This window comes from Protomyctophum parallelum, assembly GCF_964188405.1.
Source record: "Protomyctophum parallelum genome assembly, chromosome: 17".
Lineage (NCBI taxonomy): Eukaryota > Metazoa > Chordata > Actinopteri > Myctophiformes > Myctophidae > Protomyctophum > Protomyctophum parallelum.
In genome coordinates this window covers 46,265,230-46,292,943 of record NC_139719.1, presented here as the reverse complement: position 1 = coordinate 46,292,943, position 27,714 = coordinate 46,265,230, and the positions used below count along the sequence as shown (strand labels likewise).

At 39.8% G+C, this 27,714-nt stretch overlaps 1 protein-coding gene across 1 annotated transcript; it reads left to right on the top strand.

The window, feature by feature from the left end:
* Positions 1 to 975: 975 nt before the first annotated feature.
* g6pc3 (glucose-6-phosphatase catalytic subunit 3) lies at positions 976 to 27,346 on the top strand. The gene is made up of 6 exons (XM_083788112.1): positions 976 to 1,260; positions 2,748 to 2,854; positions 3,812 to 3,902; positions 21,379 to 21,497; positions 24,767 to 24,908; positions 27,002 to 27,346. The coding sequence occupies exons 1-6, from the start codon at positions 1,034 to 1,036 to the stop codon at positions 27,342 to 27,344; spliced, it is 1,029 nt and encodes a 342-aa protein (XP_083644238.1). The 5' UTR covers positions 976 to 1,033; the 3' UTR covers positions 27,345 to 27,346.
* The last annotated feature ends 368 nt before the right edge of the window (positions 27,347 to 27,714 follow it).

The following is a 27,714-nucleotide window of genomic DNA, read 5'->3' as shown; positions in this document are numbered from 1 at the left end:
GAACACCCTTTACGTCTGTGTGTTGTTCCATAAATCAGTGCTATTGAACACCCTTTACGTCTGTGTGTTAAATGTTATATTATATTGAACCAATATTGAACCAATGGAAAGTAGTAAAAAGTACTTTGGATAAAACCTCTTAACTCCATCGGACCCTCAAAATGTCTGCTAAAACAACTAACTCCACCACTTCTCACCCTCTCGTGGAAGTAATTGACAATATATAACCCATTCTGACCTGAGATCAGATTCATACGAGGTTTCCACTGGGACACACACTGGTCTGATTAAACCATTCTGACCTGAGATCAGATTAAAAAAAAATGTCAGTCGTGTAGATCTGCTATTTTTCAATAGCCAAAATGGGTTCCCGTTCAGGTTTTAACAATGCAAGGTTTTCTTATAATTTCCAGATTTATTTATTTATTTTTAATTTCATTTCAAAAATGAACATTTTGTAGTTATGAGGTTTTCTCCCGAGTCCCCCCCCCCCCCTCACTGTATATGTTTATCTTCCCTTTTTACCTCCTTTATGATTAATTCCTGTTCTGTTCTTTGACTATAATGAAGTGTCTATTTGTACGTCTCTAAATGTCTTGATGAATTGAACATGGTGGACCCTGTTGTTATTTGTGTCATGTTTTTCCTGTACAGCACTTTGGTTGGCCTCCTGGTCTTTGAAAATGTGCTCTATAAATAAGATTTTATTTTATTTTATTTGTTGTAAACAAGTGTAATGCTTAATTGGGTCGTCCACTCACAGTTAACAGTCTTTGTATTGAGTCTGTGCTTGAAATGTACTGTAAATTCTGCAAAACTGTTAATACATATTCCAATCAGTCAATCAATTCCCTTTCAGCATTCAAAGCAAGCCATCCATGATCCATCCATGGCTTCCTAGCTCCCCCTACAGCCACTGCAGTGGAACTGCACCCCCGGCGTTTTCTCCTTATAAAAAGGTTTTGCCTTGAACGCGACTGTATTTCATCATCATCATCATCATCAGATCTCTCTAGACTGGAGATCTCACAACATGGAGGCCGTCCACAGGCACGGCGTCTGGCTGGCAGAGTCCCTGCAGCGCGGACCCCTGGGGGGTCCGGGCTACGAGCCGCTGTGGCAGAGCCTCACCCACATGGGGGACCCCAAGGCCTCCATGCTGCTGCTGTTCCCCCTGGCCTACGCCGCGCACGGCCGCACCGGCGTGGCCGTGCTCTGGGTGGCCGCGCTGACCGAGTGGCTCAACCTGGTGCTCAAATGGTACGGAGGAACCTTATCATTTAATTTATATTAAATATTAATTTAATATGCTGTGGGTGGCTGAACCTGGTCCTCAAATGGTAGGACTTTATTAATGATTAATTTATGTTAATGTTAATTTATGCCGTAGACGCAGCCGCAGTGGCTCAACCTTCTCCTCAAATGTAGGACTTTATTAATGCTGATAATTTAATTAATGTTTAATAGTTTAATATGATGTGAGTGGCTCAACCTTCTCTTCAAAATAGTAGGGCAATTATATTCACTATAAATTATTAATGATCATTTCGTGTAATGTAACTCTTGAGAGTCAGACTATAATAAGTTAAACGAATTAATTAGGGAAAAATAGTTGTGTATTCTCCTTTCTTTCCCCTTTTTTAAATGTAGTCTTCAAATGATAAGAATTAATTCTTCTTCATTCAAGATCTTTTAATTTAATGTAACTCTGAGCCTATAAATGGAACCAAATGTGTCCAACAGTCAGTTAGACTAATATTAGACTATAATATATAATAGAACAAAATAAAATAGTTTGTTAAATATGTGTAGGCCTATTTGTCTTTATTTCTCCACCGTGATGTTTTCCTTCATGGAAATAAAAAGCTGCCAGCGCAACTTCCGGCATAGTGAAAAGCCGTCCGTCCCTATTTACCGTCCGACTGGAAACAACGCATCAAGCGGAACCTTTTATGCAAAGTGTAAATTAATTTACAACACGTGAATTAAGGATGATGAGAGCAAAAATATATTTTCCCATTGTGGGGGGCGGGAACCCCTTTTGGTGTTTTAAGCATTATGTTATCCTTTTTAGCTGTTGTAAAAAATAGCAGATCTACAAGCTCATAGCGCTATGAACTTGTAGGTCTGCTATTTATTTTTAATCGTGAAAATGTGGCGGCGCAAATTAAATATTTTAATATATATTCTTTCAGGGTGAACAACATATTCTCAGATGGGGGTCGGCGGCCAAATACATATAATTCTATAGGCTCCTCGACATGAAATAGTTTGAGCACCACAGAAATAGTGTTGTTTTCGTCGACTAAAACTAAGAGGCAAAATGTTCGTATACCTTTTTTCACTGACTAAAACTAAATAAAAACGAAATAAAAACCAATCTATGATGACTAAAACTAAGACTATATAGCCTACTGACAATTTCGTCAACAAATAAAAACTAGACTAAAATGTTAGGAAGGGACTAGTGGACAAGAGATCCAGTTTTATGCTGGGTTGCATGCTGAAAATAGCAGATATACAAGCTCACAACGCGTCGACTAAAATGTGACTAAAACTATAAGTGAAAACTATTCAAGAGACTATGACTAAAACTAAAATAGAAATTTGCTGCCAAAAACAACACTGCACAGAAATAGAAAGATAGGGTTTATCAGAAAACTGTCAGATTGTAGAATCTGTTCTCAGGTGTAAAATGGGTTATTCATTATGTTTGTTGTTGTTTTGTTGTTGTTGTTGTCCTGTAGGATGCTGTTTGGGGAGAGGCCGTTTTGGTGGATTGCAGAGTCCGGACTGTATCTCCAGAATCCACCGGAAGTCAAGCAGTTTGCCTCCACCTGTGAGACTGGGCCAGGTCAACTCTATTCTATTTATTTAACCCATTCTGACCTGAGATCAGATTCATACCAGGTTTCCACTGGGACACACACTGGTCTGATTAACCCCATTCTGACCTGAGATCAGATTCATACGAGGTTTCCACTGGGACACACACTGGTCTGATTAACCCCATTCTGACCTGATATCAGATTCTAAAAATGTCAGTCGCTCTTTGATTTTTCAAAAAATAGCAGACCTACAAGCTCGTAGCGCGCCACTCGGTGGCGCGATATGAGCTTGTAGGTCTGCTATTTTTCAATAGCTAAAGCATAACATGATGCTATAACACCAAAATGGGTTCCCGTTCAGAATGGGCCAAGCATTATTATTACAACTTCAGAATTAGATATATAATAGTCCATTTCTGTATTGCATTGGACAGATGGCATGAAATATATAACCGTTTTCTTTGTTCTTATTTAATATTGAATTCTTACTAGTTTACTGTCACCCTCTTATCACTGTGCAGTTCAGTTGATATGGAATTTGATGTAGTAAAAAGTATTTCCTTTATACATCAAGACCCTACGGAGGAAAAATAAAAGCAATACATGTTCATTAGTAAAACATATGAGTTTATTTCCATTGGATCCATAATAAAAAGAAAAAATAATAATAATGTATTTTTGGGTTAGCGTTAATGTCTGTGTGTGTGTGTGTGTGTGTGTGTGTGCGAGCGCATGCGTGCGTGCGTGTCTGTGCGTGCATGTCTGTACGTGTGTGCGTGTCTGTGTGTGCATGTCTGTGCGTGTGTGTCTGTGCGTGCATGTCTGTGCGTGTGTGTCTGTGCGTGCGTGTGCGTGTGTGTCTGTGCGTGCGTGCGTGTCTGTGCGTGTGTGTCTGTGCGTGTGTGTCTGTGCGTGCGTGTGTGCGTGTCTGTGCGTGCATGTCTGTGTGTGCGTGTGTGTCTGCGTGCGGTGGTTCCATCCAGGCAGCCCGTCGGGTCATGCCATGGTGACAGCAGCAGTGTGGTGGGTGGTGGTGTCCAACACAGCCTCATTTCTCTACACACGCACTCACAGGTGGGTTTTAATTAGAACACCTTCAACCTTGTTGTTCTCCCGTGTCCCCTAGGGTAGATACCCTCACATGTTCTCCCCGTGTCCCCTAGGGTAGGTACCCTCACATGTTCTCCCCGTGTCCCCTAGGGTAGGTACCCTCACATGTTCTCCCCGTGTCCCCTAGGGTAGGTACCCTCACATGTTCTCCCCGTGTCCCCTAGGGTAGGTACCCTCACATGTTCTCCCTGTGTCCCCTAGGGTAGGTACCCTCACATGTTCTCCCCGTGTCCCCTAGGGTAGGTACCCTCACATGTTCTCCCCGTGTCCCCTAGGGTAGGTACCCTCACATGTTCTCCCCGTGTCCCCTATAGGGTAGGTACCCTCACATGTTCTCCCCGTGTCCCCTAGGGTAGGTCCCCTCACATGTTCTCCCCGTGTCCCCTAGGGTAGGTACCCTCACATGTTCTCCCTGTGTCCCCTAGGGTAGGTACCCTCACATGTTCTCCCCGTGTCCCCTAGGGTAGGTACCCTCACATGTTCTCCCCGTGTCCCCTAGGGTAGGTACCCTCACATGTTCTCCCCGTGTCCCCTAGGGTAGGTACCCTCACATGTTCTCCCTGTGTCCCCTAGGGTAGGTACCCTCACATGTTCTCCCTGTGTCCCCTAGGGTAGGTACCCTCACATGTTCTCCCCGTGTCCCCTAGGGTAGGTACCCTCACATGTTCTCCCCGTGTCCCCTAGGGTAGGTACCCTCACATGTTCTCCCCGTGTCCCCTATAGCAGCGGTTCCCAAAGTGGGGTCCGCGGACCCCTAGGGGTACGCGACGCATAGCCAGGGGGTACCCCAAGCCCCCTCAAAAAAAAAAAAAAAAGAAAAGTTTTTTTTTTTTTTTTTTTTTTGAGGGGGCTAGTGAATCATGGTGTGTGTGTGATATGAAATGTCCAGTGCCTCCCCAAGTGCCTCCCCAGTGTCTGCCCTGCAGTGTCTGCCCAGTGTCTCCCCAGTGTCCGCCATGGTGCCTCCCCAGTGTCTGCCCAGTGGCTCCCCAGTGCCTCCCCAGTGTCCCCTCAGTGCTGCCCCAGTGCCTCCCCAGTGTCCCCCTGAGTGCCTCCCCAGTGTCCCCCCAGTGCCTCCCCAGTGTCCCCCTGAGTGCCTTCCCAGTGTCTCCCCAGTGCCTCCCCAATGTCTCCCCAGTGGCTGCAGTTTCTCCCCAGTGCCTCCCCAGTGCCTTCCCAGTGCCTCCCCAGTGTCCCCTCAGTGCTTCCCCAGTGCCTCCCCAGTGTCCCCCTGAGTGCCTCCCCAGTGCCTCCCCAGTGTCCCCCTGAGTGCCTGCCCAGTGTCTCCCCAGTGTCTCCCCAGTGTCCCCTCAGTGCCTTCCCAGTGCCTCCCCAGTGTCCCCTCAGTGCCTTCCCAGTGCCTCCCCAGTGTCCCCCTGAGTGCCTCCCCAGTGTCTCCCCAGTGTCCCCTCAGTGCCTTCCCAGTGCCTCCCCAGTGTCCCCTCAGACCCTTCCCAGTGCCTCCCCAGTGTCCCCCTGAGTGCCTCCCCAGTGCCCAGCCGAGTGCCTCCCCAGTGCCTCCCCAGTGTCCCCCTGAGTGCCTCCCCATGCTCCCCAGTGTCTCCCCAGTATCTCCCCAGTGCCTCCCCAGTGTCCCCTCAGTGCCTCCCCATGCTCCCCAGTGCCTTCCCAGTGCCTCCCCAGTGTCCCCTCAGTGCCTTCCCAGTGACTCCTCAATGTCCCCTCAGTGCCTCCCCAGTGTCCCCCTGAGTGCCTCCCCAGTGTCCCCCTGAGTGCCTCCCCAGTGTCTCCCTGAGTGCCTCCCCAGTGTCTCCCCAGTGCCTCCCCAGTGTCCCCCTGAGTGCCTCCCCAGTGCCTCCCCAGTGTCCCCCTGAGTGCCTCCCGAGTGCCTCCCCAGTGTCTCCCCAGTGCCTCCCCAGTGCCTGCCCAGTGTCCCCCAGTGTCCCCCCAGTGTCTCCAATAGCAATACAAGAGCAATAATACAAATTAATTAATTATTGAATCAAATTAATTAATTCATCAAAATGTTCGACGCAAGAAGGCCCCCCTGCGGCCTGCGCCCAGCACCATGCCAAAGCTTTTTCCTGCAGGAAACACTGCGTGTGGTTGTAAATATATTGTTATCTGTGTTGCGAGGATGAGGGGGTACCTGGAAAAATATCTACCCCAAAAGGGGTACCTGGTCCAAAAAAGTTTGGGAACCCCTGCCCTATAGGGTAGGTACCCTCACATGTTCTCCCCGTGTCCCCTATAGGGTAGGTACCCTCACATGTTCTCCCCGTGTCCCCTAGGGTAGGTACCCTCACATGTTCTCCCCGTGTCCCCTAGGGTAGGTACCCTCACATGTTCTCCCCGTGTCCCCTATAGGGTAGGTACCCTCACATGTTCTCCCCGTGTCCCCTAGGGTAGGTCCCCTCACATGTTCTCCCCGTGTCCCCTAGGGTAGGTACCCTCACATGTTCTCCCTGTGTCCCCTAGGGTAGGTACCCTCACATGTTCTCCCCGTGTCCCCTAGGGTAGGTACCCTCACATGTTCTCCCCGTGTCCCCTAGGGTAGGTACCCTCACATGTTCTCCCCGTGTCCCCTAGGGTAGGTACCCTCACATGTTCTCCCTGTGTCCCCTAGGGTAGGTACCCTCACATGTTCTCCCTGTGTCCCCTAGGGTAGGTACCCTCACATGTTCTCCCCGTGTCCCCTAGGGTAGGTACCCTCACATGTTCTCCCCGTGTCCCCTAGGGTAGGTACCCTCACATGTTCTCCCCGTGTCCCCTATAGCAGCGGTTCCCAAAGTGGGGTCCGCGGACCCCTAGGGGTACGCGACGCATAGCCAGGGGGTACCCCAAGCCCCCTCAAAAAAAAAAAAGAAAAGAAAAGTTTTTTTTTTTTTTTTTTTTTTGAGGGGGCTAGTGAATCATGGTGTGTGTGTGATATGAAATGTCCAGTGCCTCCCCAAGTGCCTCCCCAGTGTCTGCCCTGCAGTGTCTGCCCAGTGTCTCCCCAGTGTCCGCCATGGTGCCTCCCCAGTGTCTGCCCAGTGGCTCCCCAGTGCCTCCCCAGTGTCCCCTCAGTGCTGCCCCAGTGCCTCCCCAGTGTCCCCCTGAGTGCCTCCCCAGTGTCCCCCCAGTGCCTCCCCAGTGTCCCCCTGAGTGCCTTCCCAGTGTCTCCCCAGTGCCTCCCCAATGTCTCCCCAGTGGCTGCAGTTTCTCCCCAGTGCCTCCCCAGTGCCTTCCCAGTGCCTCCCCAGTGTCCCCTCAGTGCTTCCCCAGTGCCTCCCCAGTGTCCCCCTGAGTGCCTCCCCAGTGCCTCCCCAGTGTCCCCCTGAGTGCCTGCCCAGTGTCTCCCCAGTGTCTCCCCAGTGTCCCCTCAGTGCCTTCCCAGTGCCTCCCCAGTGTCCCCTCAGTGCCTTCCCAGTGCCTCCCCAGTGTCCCCCTGAGTGCCTCCCCAGTGTCTCCCCAGTGTCCCCTCAGTGCCTTCCCAGTGCCTCCCCAGTGTCCCCTCAGACCCTTCCCAGTGCCTCCCCAGTGTCCCCCTGAGTGCCTCCCCAGTGCCCAGCCGAGTGCCTCCCCAGTGCCTCCCCAGTGTCCCCCTGAGTGCCTCCCCATGCTCCCCAGTGTCTCCCCAGTATCTCCCCAGTGCCTCCCCAGTGTCCCCTCAGTGCCTCCCCATGCTCCCCAGTGCCTTCCCAGTGCCTCCCCAGTGTCCCCTCAGTGCCTTCCCAGTGACTCCTCAATGTCCCCTCAGTGCCTCCCCAGTGTCCCCCTGAGTGCCTCCCCAGTGTCCCCCTGAGTGCCTCCCCAGTGTCTCCCTGAGTGCCTCCCCAGTGTCTCCCCAGTGCCTCCCCAGTGTCCCCCTGAGTGCCTCCCCAGTGCCTCCCCAGTGTCCCCCTGAGTGCCTCCCGAGTGCCTCCCCAGTGTCTCCCCAGTGCCTCCCCAGTGCCTGCCCAGTGTCCCCCAGTGTCCCCCCAGTGTCTCCAATAGCAATACAAGAGCAATAATACAAATTAATTAATTATTGAATCAAATTAATTAATTCATCAAAATGTTCGACGCAAGAAGGCCCCCCTGCGGCCTGCGCCCAGCACCATGCCAAAGCTTTTTCCTGCAGGAAACACTGCGTGTGGTTGTAAATATATTGTTATCTGTGTTGCGAGGATGAGGGGGTACCTGGAAAAATATCTACCCCAAAAGGGGTACCTGGTCCAAAAAAGTTTGGGAACCCCTGCCCTATAGGGTAGGTACCCTCACATGTTCTCCCCGTGTCCCCTATAGGGTAGGTACCCTCACATGTTCTCCCCGTGTCCCCTAGGGTAGGTACCCTCACATGTTCTCCCCGTGTCCCCTAGGGTAGGTACCCTCACATGTTCTCCCCGTGTCCCCTAGGGTAGGTACCCTCACATGTTCTCCCCGTGTCCCCTATAGGGTAGGTACCCTCACATGTTCTCCCCGTGTCCCCTAGGGTAGGTACCCTCACATGTTCTCCCCGTGTCCCCTAGGGTAGGTACCCTCACATGTTCTCCCCGTGTCCCCTATAGGGTAGGTCTTCTCTTCCATACAATACAATTCACACAATTTAGGCATTTAGCTCTTAATCCAGAGCGATTTACAATAAGCAAGAACAAAAAAGCATGAATAATGAAACTATACATATAAACTATACTATACTATACATATATACTATAAAGTGCTATGACTATACATAAAATGCAATTCTAGTATCAAATGTCTGTATCAAATGCTATCCAAGTCTACATAAAGTGCTATCTAAGGGGCTAGGCTAGGGTAAGTGCCATGATGGAGTCTGAAAAGGTTGTTTTTCAGACTATGGCATCATGTCATGTCATGTTTCTCCACCCTCCTCTGTACTGTATTGTACTGTACGTGGTGATGCTGGTGGCCGTAGGACTGTCCAGGGTGTTCATCCTGTTATCATTATGTTATGTCATGTTACAGTATGTTATGTTACAGTATGTTATGTTACAGTACAGTGTTGTTTTCGTCGACTAAAACTAAGACGAAAAATGTTCGTCGCCTACCTTTTTCCACTGACAAAAATGAATAGAAACTAAATGAAAACTAAGCTATGATGACTAAAACTAAGATCAAATATACTGACAAATAAAAACTAGACTAAAATGTTAGGAAGGGACTAGTGGACAAGAGATCCAGTATAAGTCATTTTAGCCGATCATTTTAGCCGATCTACAAGCTCACAACGCGTCGCAACGCGACGCGTTGTGAGCTTGTAGATCAGCTATTTTCAGCAAGTGTAAAAACACTCATTACGACGGCATCAAGGCCCACCAAAACACATTTTAGTCAACTAAATCAACTGTAGATTTAGTCGACTAAAATCTTATGACATTTAGTCGACTAAAACTAGACTAAACACTAAGACATTACAGGTGACTAAAATGTGACTAAAACTAAATGAAGTTTCAGTCCAAAGACTATATGACTAAAACTAAAATAGAGATTTGCTGCCAAAAACAACACTGGTTTATGTTTATGTGTTTCTCCAGCCTCCTCCTGTCCTCTCTACCGTACATATGTTATGTTACGTTACAGTATGTTATGTTACAGTATGTTACGTTACAGTATGTTACGTTACAGTATGTTACGTTACAGTATGTTATGTTACAGTATGTTATGTTACAGTATGTTACGTTACAGTATGTTATGTTACAGTATGTTATGTTACAGTATGTTATGTTACAGTATGTTATGTTACAGTATGTTATGTTACAGTATGTTATGTTACAGTATGTTATGTTACAGTATGTTATGTTACAGTATGTTACGTTACAGTATGTTATGTTACAGTATGTTATGTTACAGTATGTTACGTTACAGTATGTTACGTTACAGTATGTTACGTTACAGTATGTTACGTTACAGTATGTTATGTTACAGTATGTTATGTTACAGTATGTTACGTTACAGTATGTTACGTTACAGTATGTTATGTTACAGTATGTTATGTTACAGTATGTTATGTTACAGTATGTTACGTTACAGTATGTTATGTTACAGTATGTTATGTTACAGTATGTTACGTTACAGTATGTTATGTTACAGTATGTTATGTTACAGTATGTTACGTTACAGTATGTTACGTTACAGTATGTTATGTTACAGTATGTTACGTTACAGTATGTTATGTTACAGTATGTTATGTTACAGTATGTTACGTTACAGTATGTTATGTTACAGTATGTTATGTTACAGTATGTTACGTTACAGTATGTTATGTTACAGTATGTTATGTTACAGTATGTTATGTTACAGTATGTTACGTTACAGTATGTTACGTTACAGTATGTTACGTTACAGTATGTTATGTTACAGTATGTTATGTTACAGTATGTTACGTTACAGTATGTTATGTTACAGTATGTTATGTTACAGTATGTTATGTTACAGTATGTTATGTTACAGTATGTTATGTTACAGTATGTTACGTTACAGTATGTTACGTTACAGTATGTTATGTTACAGTATGTTACGTTACAGTATGTTATGTTACAGTATGTTATGTTACAGTATGTTATGTTACAGTATGTTATGTTACAGTATGTTATGTTACAGTATGTTACGTTACAGTATGTTATGTTACAGTATGTTACGTTACAGTATGTTATGTTACAGTATGTTATGTTACAGTATGTTACGTTACAGTATGTTATGTTACAGTATGTTATGTTACAGTATGTTATGTTACAGTATGTTATGTTACAGTATGTTACGTTACAGTATGTTATGTTACAGTATGTTACGTTACAGTATGTTATGTTACAGTATGTTACGTTACAGTATGTTATGTTACAGTATGTTATGTTACAGTATGTTACGTTACAGTATGTTATGTTACAGTATGTTACGTTACAGTATGTTACGTTACAGTATGTTACGTTACAGTATGTTACGTTACAGTATGTTATGTTACAGTATGTTATGTTACAGTATGTTATGTTACAGTATGTTATGTTACAGTATGTTATGTTACAGTATGTTATGTTACAGTATGTTATGTTACAGTATGTTATGTTACAGTATGTTATGTTACAGTATGTTACGTTACAGTATGTTACGTTACAGTATGTTATGTTACAGTATGTTATGTTACAGTATGTTACGTTACAGTATGTTATGTTACAGTATGTTACGTTACAGTATGTTATGTTACAGTATGTTATGTTACAGTATGTTACGTTACAGTATGTTACGTTACAGTATGTTATGTTACAGTATGTTACGTTACAGTATGTTACGTTACAGTATGTTATGTTACAGTATGTTATGTTACAGTATGTTACGTTACAGTATGTTACGTTACAGTATGTTACGTTACAGTATGTTACGTTACAGTATGTTACGTTACAGTATGTTACGTTACAGTATGTTATGTTACAGTATGTTACGTTACAGTATGTTACGTTACAGTATGTTATGTTACAGTATGTTACGTTACAGTATGTTATGTTACAGTATGTTATGTTACAGTATGTTATGTTACAGTATGTTACGTTACAGTATGTTATGTTACAGTATGTTATGTTACAGTATGTTATGTTACAGTATGTTACGTTACAGTATGTTATGTTACAGTATGTTACGTTACAGTATGTTACGTTACAGTATGTTATGTTACAGTATGTTATGTTACAGTATGTTACGTTACAGTATGTTACGTTACAGTATGTTATGTTACAGTATGTTACGTTACAGTATGTTACGTTACAGTATGTTATGTTACAGTATGTTACGTTACAGTATGTTACGTTACAGTATGTTACGTTACAGTATGTTATGTTACAGTATGTTACGTTACAGTATGTTACGTTACAGTATGTTACGTTACAGTATGTTACGTTACAGTATGTTATGTTACAGTATGTTATGTTACAGTATGTTACGTTACAGTATGTTATGTTACAGTATGTTATGTTACAGTATGTTATGTTACAGTATGTTACGTTACAGTATGTTACGTTACAGTATGTTATGTTACAGTATGTTACGTTACAGTATGTTACGTTACAGTATGTTATGTTACAGTATGTTATGTTACAGTATGTTATGTTACAGTATGTTATGTTACAGTATGTTACGTTACAGTATGTTACGTTACAGTATGTTACGTTACAGTATGTTACGTTACAGTATGTTACGTTACAGTATGTTACGTTACAGTATGTTATGTTACAGTATGTTATGTTACAGTATGTTACGTTACAGTATGTTATGTTACAGTATGTTACGTTACAGTATGTTACGTTACAGTATGTTATGTTACAGTATGTTACGTTACAGTATGTTACGTTACAGTATGTTATGTTACAGTATGTTATGTTACAGTATGTTACGTTACAGTATGTTACGTTACAGTATGTTATGTTACAGTATGTTACGTTACAGTATGTTACGTTACAGTATGTTATGTTACAGTATGTTACGTTACAGTATGTTACGTTACAGTATGTTACGTTACAGTATGTTATGTTACAGTATGTTACGTTACAGTATGTTACGTTACAGTATGTTACGTTACAGTATGTTACGTTACAGTATGTTATGTTACAGTATGTTATGTTACAGTATGTTACGTTACAGTATGTTATGTTACAGTATGTTATGTTACAGTATGTTATGTTACAGTATGTTACGTTACAGTATGTTACGTTACAGTATGTTACGTTACAGTATGTTACGTTACAGTATGTTACGTTACAGTATGTTACGTTACAGTATGTTACGTTACAGTATGTTATGTTACAGTATGTTATGTTACAGTATGTTACGTTACAGTATGTTATGTTACAGTATGTTATGTTACAGTATGTTATGTTACAGTATGTTATGTTACAGTATGTTACGTTACAGTATGTTATGTTACAGTATGTTATGTTACAGTATGTTATGTTACAGTATGTTATGTTACAGTATGTTATGTTACAGTATGTTACGTTACAGTATGTTACGTTACAGTATGTTATGTTACAGTATGTTACGTTACAGTATGTTACGTTACAGTATGTTACGTTACAGTATGTTATGTTACAGTATGTTACGTTACAGTATGTTACGTTACAGTATGTTATGTTACAGTATGTTATGTTACAGTATGTTACGTTACAGTATGTTATGTTACAGTATGTTATGTTACAGTATGTTATGTTACAGTATGTTATGTTACAGTATGTTACGTTACAGTATGTTATGTTACAGTATGTTATGTTACAGTATGTTATGTTACAGTATGTTATGTTACAGTATGTTACGTTACAGTATGTTACGTTACAGTATGTTATGTTACAGTATGTTATGTTACAGTATGTTATGTTACAGTATGTTATGTTACAGTATGTTATGTTACAGTATGTTATGTTACAGTATGTTACGTTACAGTATGTTATGTTACAGTATGTTATGTTACAGTATGTTATGTTACAGTATGTTATGTTACAGTATGTTACGTTACAGTATGTTATGTTACAGTATGTTATGTTACAGTATGTTATGTTACAGTATGTTATGTTACAGTATGTTACGTTACAGTATGTTACGTTACAGTATGTTACGTTACAGTATGTTATGTTACAGTATGTTATGTTACAGTATGTTACGTTACAGTATGTTACGTTACAGTATGTTACGTTACAGTATGTTACGTTACAGTATGTTATGTTACAGTATGTTATGTTACAGTATGTTATGTTACAGTATGTTATGTTACAGTATGTTATGTTACAGTATGTTACGTTACAGTATGTTATGTTACAGTATGTTACGTTACAGTATGTTATGTTACAGTATGTTATGTTACAGTATGTTATGTTACAGTATGTTATGTTACAGTATGTTATGTTACAGTATGTTATGTTACAGTATGTTATGTTACAGTATGTTATGTTACAGTATGTTATGTTACAGTATGTTATGTTACAGTATGTTATGTTACAGTATGTTATGTTACAGTATGTTATGTTACAGTATGTTATGTTACAGTATGTTATGTTACAGTATGTTATGTTACAGTATGTTATGTTACAGTATGTTATGTTACAGTATGTTACGTTACAGTATGTTACGTTACAGTATGTTACGTTACAGTATGTTACGTTACAGTATGTTATGTTACAGTATGTTATGTTACAGTATGTTATGTTACAGTATGTTATGTTACAGTATGTTATGTTACAGTATGTTACGTTACAGTATGTTACGTTACAGTATGTTACGTTACAGTATGTTACGTTACAGTATGTTATGTTACAGTATGTTATGTTACAGTATGTTATGTTACAGTATGTTATGTTACAGTGTGTTATGTTACAGTGTGTTATGTTACAGTATGTTATGTTACAGTATGTTATGTTACAGTATGTTATGTTACAGTATGTTACGTTACAGTATGTTACGTTACAGTATGTTATGTTACAGTATGTTATGTTACAGTATGTTATGTTACAGTATGTTATGTTACAGTATGTTATGTTACAGTATGTTATGTTACAGTATGTTATGTTACAGTGTGTTATGTTACAGTGTGTTATGTTACAGTGTGTTATGTTACAGTATGTTATGTTACAGTGTGTTATGTTACAGTGTGTTATGTTACAGTGTGTTACGTTACAGTATGTTACGTTACAGTATGTTACGTTACAGTATGTTACGTTACAGTATGTTATGTTACAGTATGTTATGTTACAGTATGTTATGTTACAGTATGTTATGTTACAGTATGTTATGTTACAGTATGTTATGTTACAGTATGTTACGTTACAGTATGTTATGTTACAGTATGTTATGTTACAGTATGTTATGTTACAGTATGTTACGTTACAGTATGTTACGTTACAGTATGTTACGTTACAGTATGTTACGTTACAGTATGTTACGTTACAGTATGTTACGTTACAGTATGTTACGTTACAGTATGTTATGTTACAGTATGTTATGTTACAGTATGTTATGTTACAGTATGTTACGTTACAGTATGTTACGTTACAGTATGTTATGTTACAGTATGTTACGTTACAGTATGTTACGTTACAGTATGTTACGTTACAGTATGTTACGTTACAGTATGTTATGTTACAGTATGTTATGTTACAGTATGTTATGTTACAGTATGTTACGTTACAGTATGTTACGTTACAGTATGTTATGTTACAGTATGTTATGTTACATATGTTATGTTACAGTATGTTATGTTACAGTATGTTATGTTACAGTATGTTATGTTACAGTATGTTATGTTACAGTATGTTACGTTACAGTATGTTACGTTACAGTATGTTATGTTACAGTATGTTACGTTACAGTATGTTACGTTACAGTATGTTATGTTACAGTATGTTACGTTACAGTATGTTATGTTACAGTATGTTATGTTACAGTATGTTACGTTACAGTATGTTACGTTACAGTATGTTACGTTACAGTATGTTACGTTACAGTATGTTACGTTACAGTATGTTACGTTACAGTATGTTACGTTACAGTATGTTACGTTACAGTATGTTACGTTACAGTATGTTACGTTACAGTATGTTACGTTACAGTATGTTACGTTACAGTATGTTACGTTACAGTATGTTATGTTACAGTATGTTATGTTACAGTATGTTATGTTACAGTATGTTATGTTACAGTATGTTATGTTACAGTATGTTACGTTACAGTATGTTACGTTACAGTATGTTATGTTACAGTATGTTATGTTACAGTATGTTATGTTACAGTATGTTATGTTACAGTATGTTATGTTACAGTATGTTATGTTACAGTATGTTATGTTACAGTATGTTATGTTACAGTATGTTATGTTACAGTATGTTATGTTACAGTATGTTATGTTACAGTATGTTATGTTACAGTATGTTATGTTACAGTATGTTACGTTACAGTATGTTACGTTACAGTATGTTACGTTACAGTATGTTACGTTACAGTATGTTACGTTACAGTATGTTACGTTACAGTATGTTACGTTACAGTATGTTACGTTACAGTATGTTATGTTACAGTATGTTATGTTACAGTATGTTATGTTACAGTATGTTATGTTACAGTATGTTATGTTACAGTATGTTACGTTACAGTATGTTATGTTACAGTATGTTATGTTACAGTATGTTATGTTACAGTATGTTATGTTACATATGTTATGTTACAGTATGTTATGTTACAGTATGTTATGTTACAGTATGTTATGTTACAGTATGTTATGTTACAGTATGTTATGTTACAGTATGTTATGTTACAGTATGTTATGTTACAGTATGTTATGTTACAGTATGTTATGTTACAGTATGTTATGTTACAGTATGTTACGTTACAGTATGTTACGTTACAGTATGTTACGTTACAGTATGTTACGTTACAGTATGTTACGTTACAGTATGTTATGTTACAGTATGTTATGTTACAGTATGTTATGTTACAGTATGTTATGTTACAGTATGTTATGTTACAGTATGTTATGTTACAGTATGTTATGTTACAGTATGTTATGTTACAGTATGTTATGTTACAGTATGTTACGTTACAGTATGTTATGTTACAGTATGTTACGTTACAGTATGTTACGTTACAGTATGTTACGTTACAGTATGTTACGTTACAGTATGTTACGTTACAGTATGTTACGTTACAGTATGTTATGTTACAGTATGTTACGTTACAGTATGTTACGTTACAGTATGTTATGTTACAGTATGTTATGTTACAGTATGTTATGTTACAGTATGTTACGTTACAGTATGTTACGTTACAGTATGTTACGTTACAGTATGTTACGTTACAGTATGTTACGTTACAGTATGTTACGTTACAGTATGTTACGTTACAGTATGTTACGTTACAGTATGTTATGTTACAGTATGTTACGTTACAGTATGTTATGTTACAGTATGTTACGTTACAGTATGTTATGTTACAGTATGTTATGTTACAGTATGTTATGTTACAGTATGTTACGTTACAGTATGTTACGTTACAGTATGTTACGTTACAGTATGTTACGTTACAGTATGTTACGTTACAGTATGTTACGTTACAGTATGTTATGTTACAGTATGTTACGTTACAGTATGTTATGTTACAGTATGTTATGTTACAGTATGTTATGTTACAGTATGTTATGTTACAGTATGTTATGTTACAGTATGTTATGTTACAGTATGTTACGTTACAGTATGTTATGTTACAGTATGTTATGTTACAGTATGTTATGTTACAGTATGTTATGTTACAGTATGTTATGTTACAGTATGTTATGTTACAGTATGTTATGTTACAGTATGTTATGTTACAGTATGTTATGTTACAGTATGTTATGTTACAGTATGTTATGTTACAGTATGTTATGTTACAGTATGTTACGTTACAGTATGTTACGTTACAGTATGTTACGTTACAGTATGTTACGTTACAGTATGTTACGTTACAGTATGTTACGTTACAGTATGTTATGTTACAGTATGTTATGTTACAGTATGTTATGTTACAGTATGTTACGTTACAGTATGTTACGTTACAGTATGTTACGTTACAGTATGTTACGTTACAGTATGTTACGTTACAGTATGTTATGTTACAGTATGTTATGTTACAGTATGTTACGTTACAGTATGTTACGTTACAGTATGTTATGTTACAGTATGTTATGTTACAGTATGTTATGTTACAGTATGTTACGTTACAGTATGTTACGTTACAGTATGTTACGTTACAGTATGTTACGTTACAGTATGTTACGTTACAGTATGTTACGTTACAGTATGTTACGTTACAGTATGTTATGTTACAGTATGTTACGTTACAGTATGTTATGTTACAGTATGTTACGTTACAGTATGTTATGTTACAGTATGTTATGTTACAGTATGTTATGTTACAGTATGTTATGTTACAGTATGTTATGTTACAGTATGTTACGTTACAGTATGTTACGTTACAGTATGTTACGTTACAGTATGTTACGTTACAGTATGTTACGTTACAGTATGTTACGTTACAGTATGTTATGTTACAGTATGTTACGTTACAGTATGTTATGTTACAGTATGTTACGTTACAGTATGTTATGTTACAGTATGTTATGTTACAGTATGTTATGTTACAGTATGTTATGTTACAGTATGTTACGTTACAGTATGTTATGTTACAGTATGTTATGTTACAGTATGTTATGTTACAGTATGTTACGTTACAGTATGTTACGTTACAGTATGTTATGTTACAGTATGTTATGTTACAGTATGTTACGTTACAGTATGTTATGTTACAGTATGTTATGTTACAGTATGTTACGTTACAGTATGTTATGTTACAGTATGTTATGTTACAGTATGTTATGTTACAGTATGTTATGTTACAGTATGTTATGTTACAGTATGTTATGTTACAGTATGTTATGTTACAGTATGTTACGTTACAGTATGTTACGTTACAGTATGTTACGTTACAGTATGTTACGTTACAGTATGTTACGTTACAGTATGTTACGTTACAGTATGTTACGTTACAGTGTGTTACGTTACAGTGTGTTACGTTACAGTGTGTTACGTTACAGTGTGTTACGTTACAGTGTGTTATGTTACAGTGTGTTACGTTACAGTATGTTACGTTACAGTATGTTATGTTACAGTATGTTATGTTACAGTATGTTATGTTACAGTATGTTATGTTACAGTATGTTATGTTACAGTATGTTATGTTACAGTATGTTATGTTACAGTATGTTATGTTACAGTATGTTATGTTACAGTATGTTATGTTACAGTATGTTATGTTACAGTATGTTATGTTACAGTATGTTACGTTACAGTATGTTACGTTACAGTATGTTACGTTACAGTATGTTACGTTACAGTATGTTATGTTACAGTATGTTATGTTACAGTATGTTATGTTACAGTATGTTATGTTACAGTATGTTATGTTACAGTATGTTATGTTACAGTATGTTATGTTACAGTATGTTATGTTACAGTATGTTACGTTACAGTATGTTACGTTACAGTATGTTACGTTACAGTATGTTACGTTACAGTATGTTATGTTACAGTATGTTATGTTACAGTATGTTATGTTACAGTATGTTATGTTACAGTATGTTATGTTACAGTATGTTATGTTACAGTATGTTATGTTACAGTATGTTATGTTACAGTATGTTACGTTACAGTATGTTATGTTACAGTATGTTACGTTACAGTATGTTATGTTACAGTATGTTATGTTACAGTATGTTATGTTACAGTATGTTATGTTACAGTATGTTATGTTACAGTATGTTATGTTACAGTATGTTATGTTACAGTATGTTACGTTACAGTATGTTACGTTACAGTATGTTACGTTACAGTATGTTACGTTACAGTATGTTACGTTACAGTATGTTACGTTACAGTATGTTATGTTACAGTATGTTATGTTACAGTATGTTATGTTACAGTATGTTATGTTACAGTATGTTATGTTACAGTATGTTATGTTACAGTATGTTATGTTACAGTATGTTATGTTACAGTATGTTATGTTACAGTATGTTATGTTACAGTATGTTATGTTACAGTATGTTACGTTACAGTATGTTACGTTACAGTATGTTACGTTACAGTATGTTACGTTACAGTATGTTACGTTACAGTATGTTACGTTACAGTATGTTACGTTACAGTATGTTACGTTACAGTATGTTACGTTACAGTATGTTATGTTACAGTATGTTATGTTACAGTATGTTATGTTACAGTATGTTACGTTACAGTATGTTACGTTACAGTATGTTACGTTACAGTATGTTACGTTACAGTATGTTACGTTACAGTATGTTACGTTACAGTATGTTACGTTACAGTATGTTACGTTACAGTATGTTACGTTACAGTATGTTACGTTACAGTATGTTACGTTACAGTATGTTACGTTACAGTATGTTACGTTACAGTATGTTACGTTACAGTATGTTACGTTACAGTATGTTACGTTACAGTATGTTACGTTACAGTATGTTACGTTACAGTATGTTACGTTACAGTATGTTACGTTACAGTATGTTACGTTACAGTATGTTACGTTACAGTATGTTACGTTACAGTATGTTACGTTACAGTATGTTACGTTACAGTATGTTACGTTACAGTATGTTATGTTACAGTATGTTACGTTACAGTATGTTACGTTACAGTATGTTATGTTACAGTATGTTATGTTACAGTATGTTATGTTACAGTATGTTATGTTACAGTATGTTATGTTACAGTATGTTACGTTACAGTATGTTACGTTACAGTATGTTATGTTACAGTATGTTACGTTACAGTATGTTATGTTACAGTATGTTATGTTACAGTATGTTATGTTACAGTATGTTACGTTACAGTATGTTACGTTACAGTATGTTATGTTACAGTATGTTATGTTACAGTATGTTACGTTACAGTATGTTACGTTACAGTATGTTATGTTACAGTATGTTACGTTACAGTATGTTACGTTACAGTATGTTATGTTACAGTATGTTACGTTACAGTATGTTACGTTACAGTATGTTATGTTACAGTATGTTATGTTACAGTATGTTATGTTACAGTATGTTATGTTACAGTATGTTACGTTACAGTATGTTACGTTACAGTATGTTACGTTACAGTATGTTACGTTACAGTATGTTATGTTACAGTATGTTATGTTACAGTATGTTACGTTACAGTATGTTATGTTACAGTATGTTATGTTACAGTATGTTACGTTACAGTATGTTATGTTACAGTATGTTATGTTACAGTATGTTACGTTACAGTATGTTACGTTACAGTATGTTATGTTACAGTGTGTTATGTTACAGTGTGTTATGTTACAGTATGTTATGTTACAGTATGTTACGTTACAGTATGTTATGTTACAGTATGTTACGTTACAGTATGTTATGTTACAGTATGTTATGTTACAGTATGTTATGTTACAGTATGTTATGTTACAGTATGTTATGTTACAGTATGTTACGTTACAGTATGTTACGTTACAGTATGTTACGTTACAGTATGTTACGTTACAGTATGTTACGTTACAGTATGTTACGTTACAGTATGTTATGTTACAGTATGTTATGTTACAGTATGTTATGTTACAGTATGTTACGTTACAGTATGTTACGTTACAGTATGTTATGTTACAGTATGTTATGTTACAGTATGTTACGTTACAGTATGTTATGTTACAGTATGTTATGTTACAGTATGTTATGTTACAGTATGTTATGTTACAGTATGTTACGTTACAGTATGTTATGTTACAGTATGTTATGTTACAGTATGTTATGTTACAGTATGTTATGTTACAGTATGTTACGTTACAGTATGTTACGTTACAGTATGTTATGTTACAGTATGTTATGTTACAGTATGTTATGTTACAGTATGTTATGTTACAGTATGTTATGTTACAGTATGTTTATGTGTTTCTCCAGCCTCCTCCTGTCCTCTCTACCGTACATACTGTACGCAGTGCTCCTGGTGGCCGTAGGACTGTCCAGGGTGTTCATCCTGGCTCACTTCCCTCACCAGGTCCTGGCTGGCTCTGTCACAGGTCAGAGGTCAACTCTATACCGTTCATTTATATTAAATATATATATATACAGTAATAGAGCACCGAATGTCTTCTACATCCTGACAGTTTTCAGAAAAAGCCTATGTTTCTGTGTCCGTCGTATAGCAGCAAAATAGCAGACCTACAAGCTCCACCGAGTGGCGCGCTACGAGCTTGTAGATCTGATATTTTTCAATAGCTAAAGCATGACATGATGCTGACACCAAAAGGGGTTCCCGGGCTTCCCCGCCCCAAAATGTGTTAATCCAGAGTGACTTACAGTAAGCAAGAAAAAAAAAACATGTACATAATAAGTATGTAAATAAACATACATAAAACACCAACTGTCAGACAGTCTTTCATTCCCTTTCTAAAGGCACATTCCACACATTTAGAGCAGACTATAACTGACTGCTCTGTGTTGTGTGTGTGTGTGGTCTTTCTAAAGGCACATTCCACACATTTAGAGCAGACTATAACTGACTGCTCTGTGTTGTGTGTGTGTGGTCTTTCTAAAGGCACATTCCACACATTTAGAGCAGACTATAACTGACTGCTCTGTGTTGTGTGTGTGTGTGTGTGTGTGTGTGTGTGTGTGGTCTTTCTAAAGGCATATTCCACACATTTAGAGCAGACTATAACTGACTGCTCTGTGTTGTGTGTGTGTGTGTGGTCTTTCTAAAGGCATATTCCACACATTTAGAACAGACTATAACTGACTGCTCTGTGTTGTGTGTGTGTGGTCTTTCTAAAGGCATATTCCACACATTTAGAACAGACTATAACTGACTGCTCTGTGTTGTGTGTGTGGTCTTTCTAAAGGCACATTCCACACATTTAGAACAGACTATAACTGACTGCTCTGTGTTGTGTGTGTGTGGTCTTTCTAAAGGCACATTCCACACATTTAGAGCAGACTATAACTGACTGCTCTGTGTTGTGTGTGTGTGGTCTTTCTAAAGGCACATTCCACACATTTAGAACAGACTATAACTGACTGCTCTGTGTTGTGTGTGTGTGTGTGGTCTTTCTAAAGGCACATTCCACACATTTAGAACAGACTATAACTGACTGCTCTGTGTTGTGTGTGTGTGTGTGTGTGTGTGGTCTTTCTAAAGGCACATTCCACACATTTAGAACAGACTATAACTGACTGCTCTGTGTTGTGTGTGTGTGGTCTTCCTAAAGGCACATTCCACACATTTAGAGCAGACTATAACTGACTGCTCTGTGTTGTGTGTGTGTGTGTGTGGTCTTTCTAAAGGCACATTCCACACATTTAGAACAGACTATAACTGTCTGCTCTGTGTTGTGTGTGTGTGTGGTCTTTCTAAAGGCACATTCCACACATTTAGAACAGACTATAACTGACTGCTCTGTGTTGTGTGTGTGTGTGTGGTCTTTCTAAAGGCACATTCCACACATTTAGAACAGACTATAACTGACTGCTCTGTGTTGTGTGTGTGTGGTCTTTCTAAAGGCACATTCCACACATTTAGAACAGACTATAACTGACTGCTCTGTGTTGTGTGTGTGGTCTTTCTAAAGGCACATTCCACACATTTAGAACAGACTATAACTGACTGCTCTGTGTTGTGTGTGTGTGGTCTTCCTAAAGGCACATTCCACACATTTAGAACAGACTATAACTGACTGCTCTGTGTTGTGTGTGTGTGTGTGTGTGTGTGTGTGTGTGTGTGTGGTCTTTCTAAAGGCACATTCCACACATTTAGAACAGACTATAACTGACTGCTCTGTGTTGTGTGTGTGTGGTCTTCCTAAAGGCACATTCCACACATTTAGAACAGACTATAACTGACTGCTCTGTGTTGTGTGTGTGTGTGTGGTCTTTCTAAAGGCACATTCCACACATTTAGAACAGACTATAACTGACTGCTCTGTGTTGTGTGTGTGTGTGTGGTCTTCCTAAAGGCACATTCCACACATTTAGAACAGACTATAACTGACTGCTCTGTGTTGTGTGTGTGTGTGGTCTTTCTAAAGGCACATTCCACACATTTAGAACAGACTATAACTGTCTGCTCTGTGTTGTGTGTGTGTGTGGTCTTTCTAAAGGCACATTCCACACATTTAGAACAGACTATAACTGACTGCTCTGTGTTGTGTGTGTGTGTGTGGTCTTTCTAAAGGCACATTCCACACATTTAGAACAGACTATAACTGACTGCTCTGTGTTGTGTGTGTGTGGTCTTTCTAAAGGCACATTCCACACATTTAGAACAGACTATAACTGACTGCTCTGTGTTGTGTGTGTGGTCTTTCTAAAGGCACATTCCACACATTTAGAACAGACTATAACTGACTGCTCTGTGTTGTGTGTGTGTGGTCTTCCTAAAGGCACATTCCACACATTTAGAACAGACTATAACTGACTGCTCTGTGTTGTGTGTGTGTGTGGTCTTTCTAAAGGCACATTCCACACATTTAGAACAGACTATAACTGACTGCTCTGTGTTGTGTGTGTGTGGTCTTCCTAAAGGCACATTCCACACATTTAGAACAGACTATAACTGACTGCTCTGTGTTGTGTGTGTGTGTGTGTGTGGTCTTTCTAAAGGCACATTCCACACATTTAGAACAGACTATAACTGACTGCTCTGTGTTGTGTGTGGTCTTCCTAAAGGCACATTCCACACATTTAGAACAGACTAACTCCATGTTGTGTGTGTGTGGTCTTCCTAAAGGCACATTCCACACATTTAGAACAGACTATAACTGACTGCTCTGTGTTGTGTGTGTGTGTGTGTGTGGTCTTTCTAAAGGCACATTCCACACATTTAGAACAGACTATAACTGACTGCTCTGTGTTGTGTGTGTGTGTGGTCTTTCTAAAGGCACATTCCACACATTTAGAGCAGACTATAACTGACTGCTCTGTGTTGTGTGTGTGTGTGGTCTTTCTAAAGGCACATTCCACACATTTAGAGCAGACTATAACTGACTGCTCTGTGTTGTGTGTGTGTGTGTGGTCTTTCTAAAGGCACATTCCACACATTTAGAGCAGACTATAACTGACTGCTCTGTGTTGTGTGTGTGTGTGTGTGTGTGTGTGTGGTCTTTCTAAAGGCACATTCCACACATTTAGAACAGACTATAACTGACTGCTCCATGTTGTGTGTGTGTGTGTGTGTGTGGTCTTTCTAAAGGCACATTCCACACATTTAGAACAGACTAACTAACTCCATGTTGTGTGTGTGTGTGTGTGCGTGCGTGTGTGTGTGTGTGTGTGTGTGTGGTCTTGTCTTCAGGACTCATGCTCGGCGTGGTGCTCGGTCGCAGGGTGCCTCACGGGCGCCCCCTGCTGTTCTTCATGTGCACTAGCGCCGCCCTGCTGGCCGGAGCCCTGTCGCTGCACGGCGGCCTGTCGGCGGTGGGCGTCGACCTGTCCTGGTGAGTCTGACGCCCGCACGCCGCGCACCGAAAATAGCAGATCTACAAGCGAACGTGTAGGGAGACATCTGGTGTACTGCAGGCAGTGCCGTCTCCAGGCACAAATCAGCAGGGGGGCATACTTTTTTCAACCCCCCCCCCCCCCCCCCCCCTATGTATAACAAGTAGTCGCCTAATACAAAGTGATGCTTGAAAAAGGCTACAATTATGCAGCAGCACCAACAACAAACAAATAAATACAAATATGTTGAGCATTATAATGTCTTCTGCATGCATATATTACCTTGTATTTCCATTAATTTGAACATGTATATATATTTACAATAATCATGAAGAACTTATAGATTTAACATTTGTAAAACATTCAAATATTGGTACAGTAGGGTAGGGTATAGGCCTACTACTGGCCAATCTGGACTGGAGGGGCACAACATCCAATCTGGGGGGGCAATGCTTAGAGTATATATATTTCTAGAGAAGGCACCCAGAGGAAATCTTGAGGCGAAATGGACATAGTGGCCGGATTTGGTATTGCAGCTCGAGCCAGCGCTGCTCCGTTGACTATCATTGTGCACGTTCATGTGATTGGGGCCATGACACGTGAACGAATGTTTCATACGTGAACGCGCACAAACGGCACAATGATAGTCAACGGCAGCGCGTTCATGTGTTTGTAACCAATCAATCCCAGAATGCACTCTGTTCCTACCAGGAAGGAGGAGTGAATCCGCCTCATGCGCTTTTGAGCAACTTAATGCAAGTGGATGGGAGGAGAACTCGGGTGTCTTCTCTATAGATATATAACTCTATGGGGCAATGCCCCCCAATGCCCCCCAGTAGAGACGTCACTGACTGTAGGACATCTGGCCACCTGGATGTGAAACTGGGATATTCTATACTAAAGCTCATTCCCTATTGGACTGCCATGGATAGAATAAGACTACGTTCTTCCTAACAAAAAAAAGTCTTATTATAATCGTAGTATAACCCTCTAAGACCCGCATTAATTTCTACTTGCAAAAAATAGATTTCAACCTTAAAGGTATATTCAGTGATTTCACTCAAACAACCTTAGGTTTTGTTTTTGGCTGTGGGACCCAAAGCCTTTCGTCCAATCAGGATAGAGTCAAAAACGAAACCTAAGGTTTTTTGACCCCCAGGGGTTAACTGGGGACAGGGAGGAACTCCTTATATGGCCAGCACACTCTATAGTAGGGAGGATTATCACAACAAAACAAAAACATAAGTGATATTTGAATTAAGTGAAATCACTGAATATACCTTTAATACTACTTTGTACTACTAGGACTAAGACAAAAAAATAAAAAAATAAAAGTTTGATGAAAAATGTATAATAATTATATAATAAATTAATAATTTACATTTGGGGGATATCTTTCACAATAATGAATAAAACATGTTCTAGACATGTTCTAGACACAAAAGAACAGAAAAATAATAATAATAATTAAGTAATTAATTAAAATAAAATTGTTGCTGAAAAGCAATGCTGGGTCTTAGAGGGATAATCAGGGACTAGCCCATTCTGACCGGGCACCCATTTTGGTGTCAGCATCATGTTATGCTTTAGTTTTAGTCTCTTGAATAGTTTCACTTAGTTTTAGTCACATTTTTGTCGCCTGGAATGTTCTAGTGTCTAGTCTAGTTTTAGTCGACTAAATCTACAGTTGATTTAGTCGACTAAAATGTGTTTTGACAGGCCTTGATGACGCTGTAATGACATATTTTACACTTTGGTTGCATGCTGAAAATAGCAGATCTACAATCTCACAGCATAAAACTGGATCCCTTGTCCACTAGTCCCTGCCTAACATTTTAGTCTAGTTTTTATTTGTTGACGAAATTGTCAGTATATTTAGTCTTAGTTTTAGTCATCATAGATTCGTTTTTATTTAGTTTTAGTCAGTGAAAAAAGGTAGTCGACGAACACTTTTCGTCTTAGTTTTAGTCGACGAAAACAACACTGACTGATACCTTTACATACTTTAAAACCTTACATTTGAGTACTTTTTCCCTGTCCCGAACCCTCTCCACTGTGTGTGTGTGTGTGTGTGCGTGCGTCTGTCCATCAGGTCCATGGCTCTGGCCAGGAAGCGGTGCGCTCGCCCCGAGTGGGTCCGCATAGACACGGCGCCGTTCTCCTCCCTGACGCGGGACTGCGGGGCGCTGCTGGGCCTGGGCCTGGCGCGCCACTGGGCCCCCCCCGCGCTGCCCCGGGCCCCCCGCGCCCTCGCCCTGGCGCTGGCCTCGCTGGCCCTGTACCACGTCAACCGGCTGGCGCTGCCCGTGGGCCCGCCGGGCCTCTTCTACGGCCTGTTCCTGGTCAAGTTCATCATGGTGCCCCAGGTGGTGATGGTGCTGGCGCCCGGCCTGGTGCACATGCTCACCCACAGGGACGGCAGGAAGAGGGACTGAACTGGAAGGACAGAAGACCGTATACGGTGGACTCCATGTTGCTCCTGGAAGGACAGAAGACCGTACGGTGGACTCCATGTTGCTCCTTCCAGGAGCAACATGGAGTCCACCGTACGGTCTTCTGTCCTTCCAGGAGCAACATGGAGTCCACCGTACGGTCTTCTGTCCTTCCAGGAGCAACATGGAGTCCACCGTACGGTCTTCTGTCCTTCCAGGAGCAACATGGAGTCCACCGTACGGTCTTCTGTCCTTCCAGGAGCAACATGGAGTCCACCGTACGGTCTTCTGTCCTTCCAGGAGCAACATGGAGTCCACCGTACGGTCTTCTGTCCTTCCAGGAGCAACATGGAGTCCACCGTACGGTCTTCTG

Excerpts from the sequence above, each read along its gene's own strand:
- g6pc3 (XM_083788112.1), top strand. The coding sequence starts at position 1,034 with ATGGAGGCCGTCCACAGGCACGGCGTCTGGCTGGCAGAGTCCCTGCAG. Across the intron at positions 3,903-21,378 it reads CTCTACACACGCACTCACAG|CCTCCTCCTGTCCTCTCTAC; the intron begins GTGGGTTTTAAT and ends GTGTTTCTCCAG. Across the intron at positions 24,909-27,001 it reads GTGGGCGTCGACCTGTCCTG|GTCCATGGCTCTGGCCAGGA; the intron begins GTGAGTCTGACG and ends TCTGTCCATCAG.